This window comes from Triturus cristatus, chromosome 2_2, assembly GCF_964204655.1.
Source record: "Triturus cristatus chromosome 2_2, aTriCri1.1, whole genome shotgun sequence".
Taxonomy (NCBI): Eukaryota; Metazoa; Chordata; class Amphibia; order Caudata; family Salamandridae; genus Triturus; species Triturus cristatus.
This window is the reverse complement of record NC_140582.1, coordinates 652,730,579-652,745,076: the sequence shown is the minus strand read 5'-3', so window position 1 is coordinate 652,745,076 and position 14,498 is coordinate 652,730,579. Positions and strand designations below refer to the sequence as shown.

The following is a 14,498-nucleotide window of genomic DNA, read 5'->3' as shown; positions in this document are numbered from 1 at the left end:
CACTACATGGACCACAGTTCCTTGGGGTAACATGCTGATAGGACGAGCAGAGTGCGGCCAATTGGATTTTTTGTATTAAGGCTCCCTTGAGCCATTGGGTTGACGAACCCCGGATCAGCACCTGCGCGCCATGAGTGGTACTTTACCTGATAATACTTTTTTGGCAGTCTATGCGGCAACCCCACACACTCACCTACTCCCTGCTGACGAGAGGCAACTACCTCGAAACACGTGTCCAGGGATGGCTAATGCGACACTTACTTTCTTCGAATACTTTTGGCACAGGCGTAATCGCCGTTGCCACTACATGGACCACAGTTCCTTGGGGTAACATGCTGGTAGGACAAGCAGAGTGCGGCCAATTGGATTTTTTGTATTAAGGCTCCCTTGAGCCATTGGGCTGACGAGCCCCGGATCAGCACCTGCGCGCCATGAGTGGTACTTTACCTGATAATACTTTTTTGGCAGTCTACGCGGCAGCCCCACACACTCACCTACTCCCTGCTGACGAGAGGCAACTACCTCGAAACACGTGTCCAGGGATGGCTAATGCGACACTTACTTTCTTCGAAAACTTTTGGCACAGGCGTAATTGCCGTCGCCACTACATGGACCACAGTTCCTTGGGGTAACATGCTGGTAGGACGAGCAGAGTGCGGCCAATTGGATTTTTTGTATTAAGGCTCCCTTGAGCCATTGGGCTGATGAGCCCCGGATCAGCACCTGCGCGCCATGAGTGGTACTTTACCTGATAATACTTTTTTGGCAGTCTACGCGGCAACCCCACACACTCACCTACTCCCTGCTGACGAGAGGCAACTACCTCGAAACACGTGTCCAGGGATGGCTAATGCGACACTTACTTTCTTCGAATACTTTTGGCACAGGCGTAATCGCCGTCGCCACTACATGGACCACAGTTCCTTGGGGTAACATACTGGTAGGACGAGCAGAGTGCGGCCAATTGGATTTTTTGTATTAAGGCTCCCTTGAGCCATTGGGCTGACGAGCCCCGGATCAGCACCTGCGCGCCATGAGTGGTACTTTACCTGATAATACTTTTTTGGCAGTCTACGCGGCAACCCCACACACTCACCTACTCCCTGCTGACGAGAGGCAACTACCTCGAAACACGTGTCCAGGGATGGCTAATTCGACACTTACTTTCTTTGAATACTTTTGGCACAGGCGTAATCGCCGTCGCCACTACATGGACCACAGTTCCTTGGGGTAACATGCTGGTAGGACGAGCAGAGTGCGGCCAATTGGATTTTTTGTATTAAGGCTCCCTTGAGCCATTGGGCTGACGAGCCCCGGATCAGCACCTGCGCGCCATGAGTGGTACTTTACCTGATAATACTTTTTTGGCAGTCTACGCGGCAACCCCACACACTCACCTACTCCCTGCTGACGAGAGGCAACTACCTCGAAACACGTGTCCAGGGATGGCTAATGCGACACTTACTTTCTTCGAATACTTTTGGCACAGGCGTAATCACCGTCGCCACTACATGGACCACAGTTCCTTGGGGTAACATGCTGGTAGGACGAGCAGAGTGCGGCCAATTGGATTTTTTGTATTAAGGCTCCCTTGAGCCATTGGTCTGACGAGCCCCGGATCAGCACCTGCGCGTCATGAGTGGTACTTTACCTGATAATACTTTTTTGGCAGTCTACGCGGCAACCCCACACACACTCACCTACTCCCTGCTGACAAGAGGCAACTACCTCGAAACACGTGTCCAGGGATGGCTAATGCGACACTTACTTTCTTCGAATACTTTTGGCACAGGCGTAATCGCCGTCGCCACTACATGGACCACAGTTCCTTGGGGTAACATGCTGGTAGGACGAGCAGAGCGCGGCCAATTGGATTTTTTGTATTAAGGCTCCCTTGAGAAATTGGGCTGACGAGCCCCGGATCAGCACCTGCGCGCCATGAGTGGTACTTTACCTGATAATACTTTTTTGGCAGTCTACGCGGCAACCCCACACACTCACCTACTCCCTGCTGACGAGAGGCAACTACCTCGAAACACGTGTCCAGGGATGGCTAATGCGACACTTACTTTCTTCGAATACTTTTGGCACAGGCGTAATCGCCGTCGCCACTACATGGACCACAGTTCCTTGGGGTAACATGCTGGTAGGACGAGCAGAGTGCGGCCAATTGGATTTTTTGTATTAAGGCTCCCTTGAGCCATTGGGCTGACGAGCCCCGGATCAGCACCTGCGCGCCATGAGTGGTACTTTACCTGATAATACTTTTTTGGCAGTCTACGCGGCAACCCCACACACTCACCTACTCCCTGCTGACGGGAGGCAACTACCTCGAAACACGTGTCCAGGGATGGCTAATGCGACACTTACTTTCTTCGAATACTTTTGGCACAGGCGTAATCGCTGTCGCCACTACATGGACCACAGTTCCTTGGGGTAACATGCTGGTAGGACGAGCAGAGTGCGGCCAATTGGATTTTTTGCCCCTACGTTATTGTAGGTTTTCGGAAATACCACTACAATAAAGAGCAATAGTGGTATTTGTAAATAAAGAGTCGTCACAGTTGTTTTTATTTTGCATTGTAAGGTTTTAAAATATTACCTTTTGCTAAATAAGGAAGGCCTAGCCTCCCTTCTTTGCTGTGTTTGGTTAGATCTGCCCAGGGCATTTAGAATGTGTCCCCACAGTGACATTCTCTGCAAAATACACCCAGGCTGACTTAGGGCAGTAGATATTGCTTTATGATGTACACTATGTACATACACCTCCACCCCTCCCCCACTAGCATACATCAGTCACTGCTGCAAATCTGCAGAACATGTGCCTGACCCGTATATACCCAGCCAGCGCCCCTCCTTTCCCGCCACTAAGCCACATAATTACATATCCATTACAATTTCCTGTGACACTGGAGAGGGATTACCAAACAAGTTATCAGATCAGCGGACACGTCGCATATATAGACATCTTTCAGGCAGGTCCCGTGAATGCGTGAGGCGCGGAGGGGGCTCAGAGCGCGTACAGTGGTTCTTTAATAAGCCTCTGGGCCAAAATGTGCAAAGGTGGACAGGAAAAACGCGCGTTGTGTAAAACCCCAGAGGCCGAATAAATGCCTCCAGTTTGCAGGATGTATTTCTGCTCACTGTACTCTATTGTAGGAGCTATCCCCCAAAGGCGAGCTCTGGCTCTCAGCCCCTGCCTCCCCGCCACGCTCCCCGGGCAAGACAGGGAAGAAGCCACTGCCCGCTTCATGCCTTGTTCCTTGTGGCTGAGAAGGCATATACTGTTCCCCCCGGGCGAGCCCCCCTCCCTCTCCCGGCGTCTGTATGGACTGGTTGTTGCTGCCGCTGGAAAGGAGCCGTTCATTGATTTCTAGGGGTTGGACGCGGCTGAAGAGAGGTAGTTATTCCTGAGCGCTCCTGGCCACGTTTTGGCTGCGATGAAGATGCTGTTGGCCCAAGTCTGGAGACAAAGGCGCGTTTGTACCTCCCTCCTGCCAAACCAGCCCCCTCTGCCCCCCGCGCCTCTTTTCTTTTTTCTCTTTCGCTCAAATGCTCGGCGTGAGCCTGCCGGAGAGACACATCTATCTCGAAGCTGGGAGGGAGAGCAGCACGGAGACAGGTAGGTCCTCTCGCGCTTTCACTCGTTTACGTCACTGCTGTGCACGGGGCCTGGGATGCGGTAAGAAGGACAAAGGCTGGCAGATGCAGCGCCGGCGGCACAATACAGTTTCACCAAAGAAGCGCGCTTCCAGCATAAACACATTATTTATGAGCGCAGGCTCTGCCCGCGAGGACATACTCCCGAATTCTCTTAAAAGAGCTAAGAGAATAAGGACACTGGCTACACGAAATAGTTTAAATATAAAAAGTGGCAATTTGCAAGAATGGCACCTATATCAAGCAGTTGCATTTTAGGAGGCTGTACATGACTGGCCGAGGCTGGGGTCTGATGTGAGCACGTGGACGTGTGATTCAGATGTACAACACTATCAGTGACAGTTGAATTGGCAGAAACCTGTTAAAGAGACCATCCAGCGAATGATGTCTCCATAGGTCTCAAACCCATGATGACACCTTGAAACAAAGCACGGACCCGGAACGCCACTTTGTGGTGATTGCTTGAGATGCAGGACTGGGTAAAGAGAGCACCTTGTTTCTCTACACTGGGTGCCCCTCTAAGACTGGCCTGGGGATCAGAGAATATTCCAAGTGTTTCACTGTCCTGAAAATGCAAACTTTGTACCTCAAATGCTGTCTTGGCGATAGAGCGTCTCATTGCTGGTAGCGCTTAAGGCACCCGCCTAGTTTTGCCCTACAACCGCTCCTCTTTAGCTCTCAAAAGTGTCCATAAACACATGGTTTGGAGATTCGAGTCTTCTTTTGGCACCCAGTTTTTTCTAGAGAATACTTATTCTGAGTGAAACGAGCATCCTGGTAAATGGAAGTGGTGCTCATGTACAAGGAGGCAATTCATCGACTCTGTCCTCCGTAGACGCGTTGCTGCTCTGCTGAGTACAGGGTGGTAACTGTGCAAGCAAAATAAAGGGCGGACTAATGCAATGTGAGCGTAGCATTCACAGTGGGGCGCATTTCAAGTCACGACTTTTGCAGCAATGTGGACGGATGAAAATGTCATCATAACATCATCCCAATCAATCTGTGCTATTGCCATGAATGCCATCTGCAACACGACGGGGTTACGTTTTTCAACACTGAGGGGTCATGGGAATTACCTTTTATTTTACGCGTTCCACAGTGGACGCAGAGTGGTTTATTTTCTGATTTGCACAATGCCCCCTCGCCCCCATGTCCACAAATAAGAACAAATATTACATTTTTGAACAATGTTAAATCCACTCGCATGTGACTTATTTGGAGCGAGGGGCTGTTTCTCAGCGCTCCTAACTTCGGCAGATGAGTTTGGGCACAAGAGGGCACATCTGTTTGGATGCGGTGTCAGTTTTGACATTCGATCGTGTAATCTGGAGTACGTCACAGTGCAATAATGATGCTTGGAATTGACGCCAGTCAGAGCTTTAAGTGGGCCGGGTCTTTCCGGTGCAGAGCACCGGCAGTTTTTTAAAGGGGCCATCGAAACGGGTCTCTATCGGGCTCTGTTTTGTGCCCTGGCACGAACCGTCCGTTTGTTTCCGAACTGAAGTGACAGCAGCGCTGCTCACACTGCTCACTTCTCACTGGTGGAGAAGTTACAGCATGATGTCATGCCAGGTGAGCGTTGTAGGGGAAGGAAATCCTTGGTGTCACCAAGGCTTTAAGTGTTAGCTTTTTCAATATTATATACAAGCCATAGTTGCTGCTTATTTATCTTATGCAACTAACATCATTGACAAAGCCAATAGCCCTGACTTGTTGTAGGTATGATGTTACTTGTTGTATCATGTATCTGGATACAATGGCAGAAACAGCAAAATAAAAGTCTCGCGGCACACTATGCTAAACGCAGATTTTTAGTTTACGTATTTTTAATCCACGCCCCTAATTACATTGGCCACGCCCCTTTGAGAGACCCCTGAGTTTTTTCATCCCACTTAAAGCCCTGACGCCAGTGATGAAGGTGCTTTTATATTCTGCAATCTCGGGGCGCACAGGGCATATTATGTAGACAGCACCCACGACGCCTCCTGACGTACTCTCAGCCTGGGCTAGCCCCCACTCCACGGTCCGCTCTGCACATAGTTAATGTGCATGTGAAGAGGGTGAGGAGTGCCAATACCTTGGATGCAGACGCTGATACCCCCGCGCCCCCCCCCCCCACACACACACATACAACTCTCTCCCCATCCCGCTGACACGGACAAAGAGGGGCAGTGGCGGGAAACTCTTTCAATGTGCTCAGGGAGAAGGCGTGGGGGGATACATTACTCTGACTCCTCCTCCCCCCCCCCCACCTGTCCTGCTCCACCCCTCATCCTGCTGGGAGTCCGTCAGGAGGGGGGCAGGGGGCAGGCATCGTCTGCCAAGGGATGGAGAAATGGGGGACGAATGAGGCCTCCGCACCAAGAAGCCCAAGAGAGGAGTCAGTTACATGCTTGTCTGCGTCTGTGAGAAAAATGGTAAGTAACGAGCGCAGTCGATGTTTGTGCAGCAATGTTAATGCCATTTCTGAGATAAAATCATGATACGCGACATTTTATCGTGCGGTTTCCAAAATAAATGCAGAGGTTACGATTCACAGAACGAATCTGAGACAAAATCCTAACTTTACTACTACTAAATGCCTTCTGTGAATACCAAAAGTAGCAAGTTTAGGATTTTGTCTCAGATTACTTCTGTGAATCGGGCCCATTGTGAGGACGAAACATACACCATTATATATTATAGTTTCCCTTGAATTCTAACAAAAGCAGTATAGTTTCTGCCTTATTTGGAAGCTTTTTCCTCGAAACTTTAAAGTTTGCGTGCGAGTGTCTTTGTGAAGCATCAGCACATGCGCCTTCACTAGGATGGTGCAGCTGGTCCCCACAGAGAAGGCAGTGGCTCTGCAATCATTTCGAGGAGTTTAGTTTTAAGAGAAATATATGTTTTGTGTGTATGTTTGTTACTTATAACAACGAATGAGGCACTTGGAGCATCTTCCCAACAGAAAAAAACACGCATTGATCAATTTGAACTTCCTTCTTCAGATCTCCTTTAAAATGGGTGTTAGACAAACTATCCGTAATGTATTTTTTCTTTTTTTAATAAAAGACGAATATGTGAACTGGATACATTTTAATACCCACGTTGCCTTGCACCATTGTCCACACAATTATAGGGAAGGCTTCTTATAGTGTTTGTGCTTTAGCGGCAGTTGTAGATGGTATCGCTTTAAGAGGCCTGTTATTTTTCCAATGACATTGTTCTGCCAGATTTATTGCCTGGATTCTTGATGTAGAATTGTGGGGGACAGGGGAGTTGACTGTCTTGACTGAAGGCAGGTACTGTGCTGTCTCTCAAATAAATCTTTTCAAAACCCCTCATGGAATATTGGATTTACAAAAAATGTTGTGATAATCTGAAGTAGTACCTTCTAAAATTGAGAGCACAGGAGTGGTGCCATTTGTGTAGGATATCCCAAGACCTACGCAAGCAGTAGCGGAGTTTACTGTTTCTGGGATTAAGGACCTATTTTCCGCATTACACGCTTCATAGCGCTGCCAGCAGAGAACACCCACGGATCCTTTGGTGATTTGAAGAGCATCTAGGTATACTTGGGTCTTTACTATATGTGTGAAGTGCTGCATCTTTTGAAAGCTGCGCGTCTTGCTCCTGAAGTTTCCCCTTGCATTCTGTGGCAATTCCTTCATGAGATTTCTTTGCGGTATTCTGAGGTGACTTCTTCACAGGACTCTGTGGAACTACGTGGTGCTACGTCAGGACGTGGATGCAGCTCATCACGTCAGTATTGCCTCAACAGCACGTTCAAGGCCAGGATGTTCGTCACGTCTCAACGCCATTTTGGAAACAACCTAGCAACGATGCACTGTTATCCTTGTGCCTGTGCTGAACAGCACCAACGCACACAGCTTAATTTCTACGTGTTTGTTCTACGCTGATGCGCACAGCTGGGTTCATGTCCTGTTAAAGCTGTTTTGCCATTCGTTGCAGGTTTTACACTAACGCCTTTCTCACACCAATACATATAACATCCTGGTTTAACTTGAACTCTGTGCACAGTAATCTGTTTCTATTCATCCTGCCGCTGATTGGCCCAGCAGTTTTAAATCCTTATGAATCCACAATGTTTACAAACTGCTGTGCACACCAGTAGCAGGATGAATAGAAACAGCTTGAAGCAGTTTGAATGGGCTAACCTCTATGGTGGTATGCGGTGTGATGCGATATAACCACAACTCGGTCTGTCTTTCCAGTCCCTACCAAAATCACATGCCCACAAAATACTATCCTTCAACACACGGTTGAACCTTTTCACTTGACCATTGCCCCTAGGTTCATACAGCGCGGTGGCATCATGTTGAACGTTGCAATATTTAAGAAATTCAATCCTCTCCTGTGACTTTAGCTGCACCCCATTATCTGTGATGAGAGCCTCAGGATATCCTTTCCTTGCAAAGAGTTCCTTATAGAATTCAATAACTGTCACAGTGGTAACCTGAGACACAAACTTAATCTCTGGCCACTTTGAGTGGTAATACACCATAACCATGGAAAACCTACACTCATGGGGTGAAAAGTTGAAAAGGCCAGAGATATCAAAGCCTACCTTCTGTCATAGGAATCCAGGCCACTCAACAGGTCACAAAGGAGCCAGCAACACTTTGAGTATTTTCTCACTGTTAGCACACACTTCACACTCACGTACCATTATATCCCCCAAATCTGTCTAAACCCGGTCACCAAAAGGTGGTCCTGGTCATCCTCTTCATAGAAGACATTCCTAGATGTCTTTCATGGGCTATCATCATAATGCAATCACGTAAACCTACGGGCGGCAGGCCACCCTTGAATAACATTTCTTCTTCCACTTCCAATTACTCGGATGCCCTCCAATAAGGATACAACTCTGCAGGAATCTCCCACCTTCTACGCCAGCCATCTTTCACATATTCCAACACATTTTTTAGCAACTGATCCTCTTCCACTGCAACCTTCCACATCCCTTCTTCCATGCCCTCAAAACCCCTGGACATGAAATCGGCAATACTGTATCTCCTTCTTTCTTACTTTCCTCGTTGCTGTCCCATGGAAGCCTCAATAAACAATCTGCAGTAACATTTTTTGCAGGTACCTGTTCAACCTGGTAATTGTACTCTTGAAGCCTAGACATAAGCCTAGCAATGCGAGCAGTGGCACAACTTCCCCCACCAGGAGGCAACACCCCAACCAATGGTTTGTGAACAGTCTTCAGGATAAAACGAGAACCCCAGACAAAAATCTGGAAGTTCTCCACTGCCCAGCCACTCACCAGAAGCTCTTTTCCTATAACTACATACTTCCTTACTGCCTCACTAAGTGCATGATGCATAAGCCACATTCCATTCTTCTACCCCACATTTCTGTGACAACACCCTTACCACTCCATAAAGACTGGCATCTTCAGTAATTTTGCATTCTTTGTTCACACAGAAAAAGGCTTTAGAGTAGGTGCTCCCACAATTTCAGATTTCACCAAATCAAAAGCATGTTGTCTGTCAGACCCCAATTCCAGATTTCTCAGAGTTAGTTCTCTTAAAGGCTCCATCTTTGTCGCAAAGTCCTTAATAAACTTGCTGTAGTACTCGCAGAGACCAGCAAATGAGAGCAACTTTTCTTTGTTATCAGTTGCAGGGGCATTGACAGTGGCATCCACCAATGACTGCTTTGGCACCACACCCTGCTTGGAAAATGTATGTCCAAATTATTCCACAGATTCTTTAATTAACTTGAATTTGCTCTCATTCAGCGTCAATCTCTACTTGCCCAACTCTGCACAGACCTCCTTCAATTGCTTCAAATGCTCTTGCTTATTCTTCGAAAAAATCAAAATATCATCTTGAAAGCACTTGACAAAAGATTCCATTCCCTTAATCATATGAAACTTTGCTCTCTGGTAAATGGTTGCCGCCGGTGCTTGGCCAAACGGCATCCTATTGAACTGGAATAATACTTAAGGGGTAATGAAAGCGGTCAGAGACCTAGATTCTTCACTCAGTTCAATTTGATGGCATGCTGAAAGCAAGTCCAGTGTAGAAAACACTGCTGCCCCCTCCGACATACTAACCACCTCATTAATATTTGGTAGAATATGGCAGTCTACTACAATGTTTTCATTTAATGCTCTAGGGTCCATGCATACTCTCAATGTTTTATACACTTTGGGGTCAAACCTATGGGAGATGCCCATTCGGAAGACTCTACTTCTTCGATAATCCCTCCATCCAACATGTACTTAAGGATACTACTAAGCTCCTCTCTCACATTAATGGGCACTCTTCTAAATTTTTGTTTCATCTGACTTGCCCCACCTTTGAGCTTAATACAATGAGAATATCTATGCAGCTTGCCCAACTTCCCTGAAAAAACATTGGGATATTGAGAAATGAACCAGGCACAATCCTCTGGGTCACTGACCACTAGTACGGGTTCCCTACTGAGAGGATTTAAAATGATGGCCAGCTTCCACTGACCCTTCCAACCAAACATGTTCTCTCCTTTCCTAGCCACATATAGTTTAATATAGCCGTTCTACCCTTGAACATAACATCCACCTTCATATACCCTTCCCTTTCAATAGTTGACCCATCAAAGCTCTGTGCTATTACATCAGATTATTTCAGTTCACTAAAATCTTGACACCCCCAAACTTCTCTAGAAAATACTCCTTAGTAATTATAGTCCAAGAGACCCCAAGTTTGCCATAAGCTCCAGCGCTCTATTAAGCACTTGAACTTTGCATTTGGGAGGCTTAATGACTTCTCCCTTCCATTCCAGATTATTCAAAGATAAAACTATTCCCTTATCCATGTCAGTATCTGATCCACATACACACACGTAACACACTCAGCTTCCTTCGCAGTCGCTGCTTTACTAATGGACAATGCAACACCTTTCTTCCTTTCTCCATTACACACATGTGAAAAGGGTCCCTTATGCCCACAATTGCTACACTCTCTGCCCACAGCAGTGCAGTGAGGTTGGGACTACCACACCTATAACAAGTATATGCTATGTCATAATTCTTTCCAACTAGCACATTCTTGCGGTCCAAATTGTCTACCACAGCACACACTTCATCCAGAGACTTCACATTCTTTGTGGCACTATCCTGCACAGATTTAATCCAAATCTCAGACTGTTCTATGGCTTTAGCAAAAGCAACCACTTTCTGTAAGTTTGGTCCCGCATAGTTGTTCTTGCACTTTTTTATTCCTAACAATTACTATAATCTGATCTCTTATCGCTTCCTCTTTTAAGGCTCCAAAGTTACAGTGTAAAATGAGACTTTGCAACGTGGTCAGAAAATCATTAAATGAATCCCCCTTCTCGTTGAGCACTAGCGTAAAATTTGAATCTGTTCAACGCCAAACTAAAGAAAGGCTTAAACCTAAGTTCCATCCGTAGAAGAGCCTCTTCAAATGCATTATGCTCCCCTTCTCCTTGAGGAGAAACTGTCGGTAATGTACTAAAAACAAACAAAGTTTCAGACCCCAAACAATGGAGAAGTATGTTCTTTTTCCTCTCCGTACCCATCCTATTACCATCAATAGCCTTCATATAAGAGAGGAACTCCTCCTTCCACCTTGCCCATGGTAAAGGAGGATCCCCTTTATTTTGTAAAAACTTTGCAGGAGGTGAAAACTGCATGTTTTGTACTACCAAAACAACAATTACTTTGTTCAGAACAAAATTCAATTCAGGGGTTAGGCTACAGACAACACCATATGGCAGGCCCACACTTCTACAGGGGTTATCTCTGAATAGGATGATGGCATAAGCTGGGCCATCCTGTAATGAGCCCTCTCGAATGGCAGCAGCAAAACTGTCAACACTGACAATTCACACGCATCACACGTTCTCAGCAGCCTGATGCCACACACAGAGACATCAACCAACACGTGTATGAGGCACACAACATAAATTACATAGGTGACCAGTAATTCCACCCATGCCTCTAGGAACATTAGCCAAAAACAAAACTCAAAACCAAGCTACATTGGTGTAACCTGACATATTTATGTCTCTCCTAAACCTCAGAGTACCATAACAGGAGGTGTGACAGACACTAGCATTACCAATGATATGATGGGAAAACACAACAAAAACCACCTCCTTCGGTGGTACAAAAGAGCATCATGGCAGAGCCTGACAACAGTGCAGATACATTGATATTCCACTGCAGCAAAAGGAAACTGTAGAGCCTGGAACATCAAAGAAACAAATAGACAGCATATAGCCAACAGGTATGGCCTGGGTAGTGCAAATGAAACAAACATCGCTGAACTCACAAATAACTCTTACAGCCAAGTTTCTTCCCTGGGCCCTACTTTATTTAATTTTTATGTTGTCCCTCCAACTTTCCTTATCCATTCCTGTGGACTCTCATCCGTGACATACACAAATCACTTTGAAGCATGACCCAAACCAAGAAGAGGGTCATTCTAATTTCATAACTGTCTCTGGGCTATAGATGATTGGATGAGTAGCAATTTAACTCAAGAAAGACAGAAGTCCTTCTGTCTTGCCTTTTTCGTCTAGTCCAGGCTTCTCCAACGATTAACTCAAGAGCTACTGGTAGTTCTCCGGCTACCTGTAAGTAGCTAGAGATGTGCATCCCAGGCTTTTAAATTAGAAGCTTTTGCTTGGTTTAATTAATATATGTATACCACAATTGAAAAACAGGTATTTGGGATAAAAATGTGTTAATTTTTTTTCTATGCTGCTGTTTGGCGAAAAGTGATTGAATTTGTAAAATATATTTGAAGCCGATATAGGAGTTATAAATCATGCACCCTACAGGAGATATTATGCTCATATTCCTAACTTGGTATAGGGACACTGAAGCCAATACTGGTATGTGTTACCCATTTAGAGGCATTCCAAGTTGATAAAGCCTTTGTTATGTTTTTGCTGGCAACCCTTCCAGATGCAGTGAGGTGATCACTGCTAGTAATCTTGCATATAGTGGCCCCTAAAGTAATCTGGTCTGATATTGTAACTATTACATCACTAACCATATGAGTGGCTCAGGATGATTTTCATTAAACAGAAGTAGCTCATGTTACAAAAAAGGTAGCCGATCCTTGATCTAGTGTAACTGTTGCTGGTCTATGCAGTGCCCTCTCCTGCTGCCATCGTTACAAATCTAGGTGATACCTTTAATTAATTATCGTCTTAAGCTCTTCAGATAAACAAGGCAAGGTATTGAATATTGTTTGATCTGGGAATGCTCAGGGAAAGTTTGCTTTTTTCTCATGTCACTTTGCAGTGCTAAAGCCAACACTGACTGTTAGAGCCTGTTCAGGGCCATAAATTTTAGGCTACGGTCGTATATCTTGGTATAGTGGTACCAAGCAGCTGTGTCCTCTGGTAGAACTCACAAGCCCATAGGAGTGCTGTTCCTGGCTCTTCCTGGACAGTTGCACCTCCTGCAGGTTTGGCAGGTTCCTTCTTTCTTTCACCAGGCAGCTTGGCTTCTAGGCACCTCAAGTCAGATAAGCACCTTCTTCCAGCAAGGCAAGACTTCAGGCGATGTACCCTCACCCCTGGGAAGCTGGGTGTCAGTCAGACACCAGCCTTGGATGCACAGCAGCCCTCTAAGTACTCTGTGAAGCACTCACTTCCATGGTCATAGACAACTTAGTGCTGGAACAAGTGAGTCAGCAGGTCCCACTTTTCTGCAATCAAAGCGGACAGGAGATGTGGGCAGTAGACTATACTACATGGAGTCTTTCTCCATAATTGAGCAGGTCCGTTTGTTGAAATGGTATAACTGGTGGGAAAGGCCAACTACTTCATTGTGGTTCATTAAAGTGTTTTACCTCACCATGACATATGTATATTGGCATGGGATGGACCATCTCAACATCCTGGGATTTTCATCCATTAGCCTCTTGAATGGTTAGTGATCTATCTGTACCACAAATGAAGGACTAAAGAGATATAGCCAGAACCGTCTCAAAGCCCACAATGTGACAAAGCATTCCTTGTAAATGGCCACCCAGTTTTTCTCTTTAGATAGTAACACATGACTAATAAAGGACATTGGATGCTTTCTACATTTGTATTTAAGTTGAGCCATTGCCACTCTAGCTCCATAGGAGGAGGCATCCATCTGTACAATAAAGGGCTGACTGTAGTGAGGAAAGAGGGCAGTAAACCCCAAAAAACTGGCCCCCTGCCGCCTGGACCAGTGCCTGCTCGGACGCCACCCTGCTCACCCCAGGCTGTGGGAATGCAACCATTCCATTGCCTTTAATGCAAAGAATATCTTCTGTCTGCTCCCCTGGCTCCGTGGCCTGCTAAAGCATGGCGCCAGACTAGTAGTCAAGGAAAGTAAGGCACCGGACGGATAGAAGTCGCACTTTGGAAAGTGCAAAAAAAAAAAAACAAACAGGACGTGAGCCTGCAACTGCCTCTTACTTTTAAACTCCCGGGGCTCAATACCACCGATGTGCCCCCTCCCTAAAGAGTACAGCTGGCCAGTACAATTCCTACAGGCCCAAGTTCACTTCCTCTGAGTGCAACAGCACCCTGAAGGCGGGCTGAAAGCAAGAACCTCAGCAATGGAGAGAAGACAATGCAGTGTAAATATGTAATATATATTTGTCCAACCCTAATCGCTTCAACTTCTCTTAAAATGTAACCTTGAGGGAATTTGCACCTTGTATATATGTAACTCTTACCACTAGTATCTGTAGTAGACTTATATATTTACTACCATTCTTATGTAAGCTTAGAGTTCTTTTATGTAGTTTATGTACTCTGAAGTCCTTATGTAATGCAACTGGTTCTATTGTAAAGCATTCTGACACCTTCGGTAAAGTTTGTGTTCAATA

General features: G+C 46.0%; 1 protein-coding gene across 2 annotated transcripts in view; it reads left to right on the top strand.

Annotated features, from left to right (window-relative positions):
• Positions 1 to 3,348: 3,348 nt before the first annotated feature.
• The window catches only part of SCRG1 (stimulator of chondrogenesis 1), an 81,641-nt gene continuing 70,491 nt past the window's right edge, over positions 3,349 to 14,498 (top strand). Inside the window, exon 1 of one of the 2 annotated variants that reach the window (XM_085641843.1) lies at positions 3,349 to 3,622. In XM_085641843.1, coding sequence (XP_085497969.1) covers positions 3,441 to 3,622 — 182 coding nt within the window. In that variant the 5' untranslated portion in view covers positions 3,349 to 3,440. The remainder of the gene's footprint in view (positions 3,623 to 14,498) is intronic. The other variant, XM_085641842.1, reaches the window with a different exon arrangement.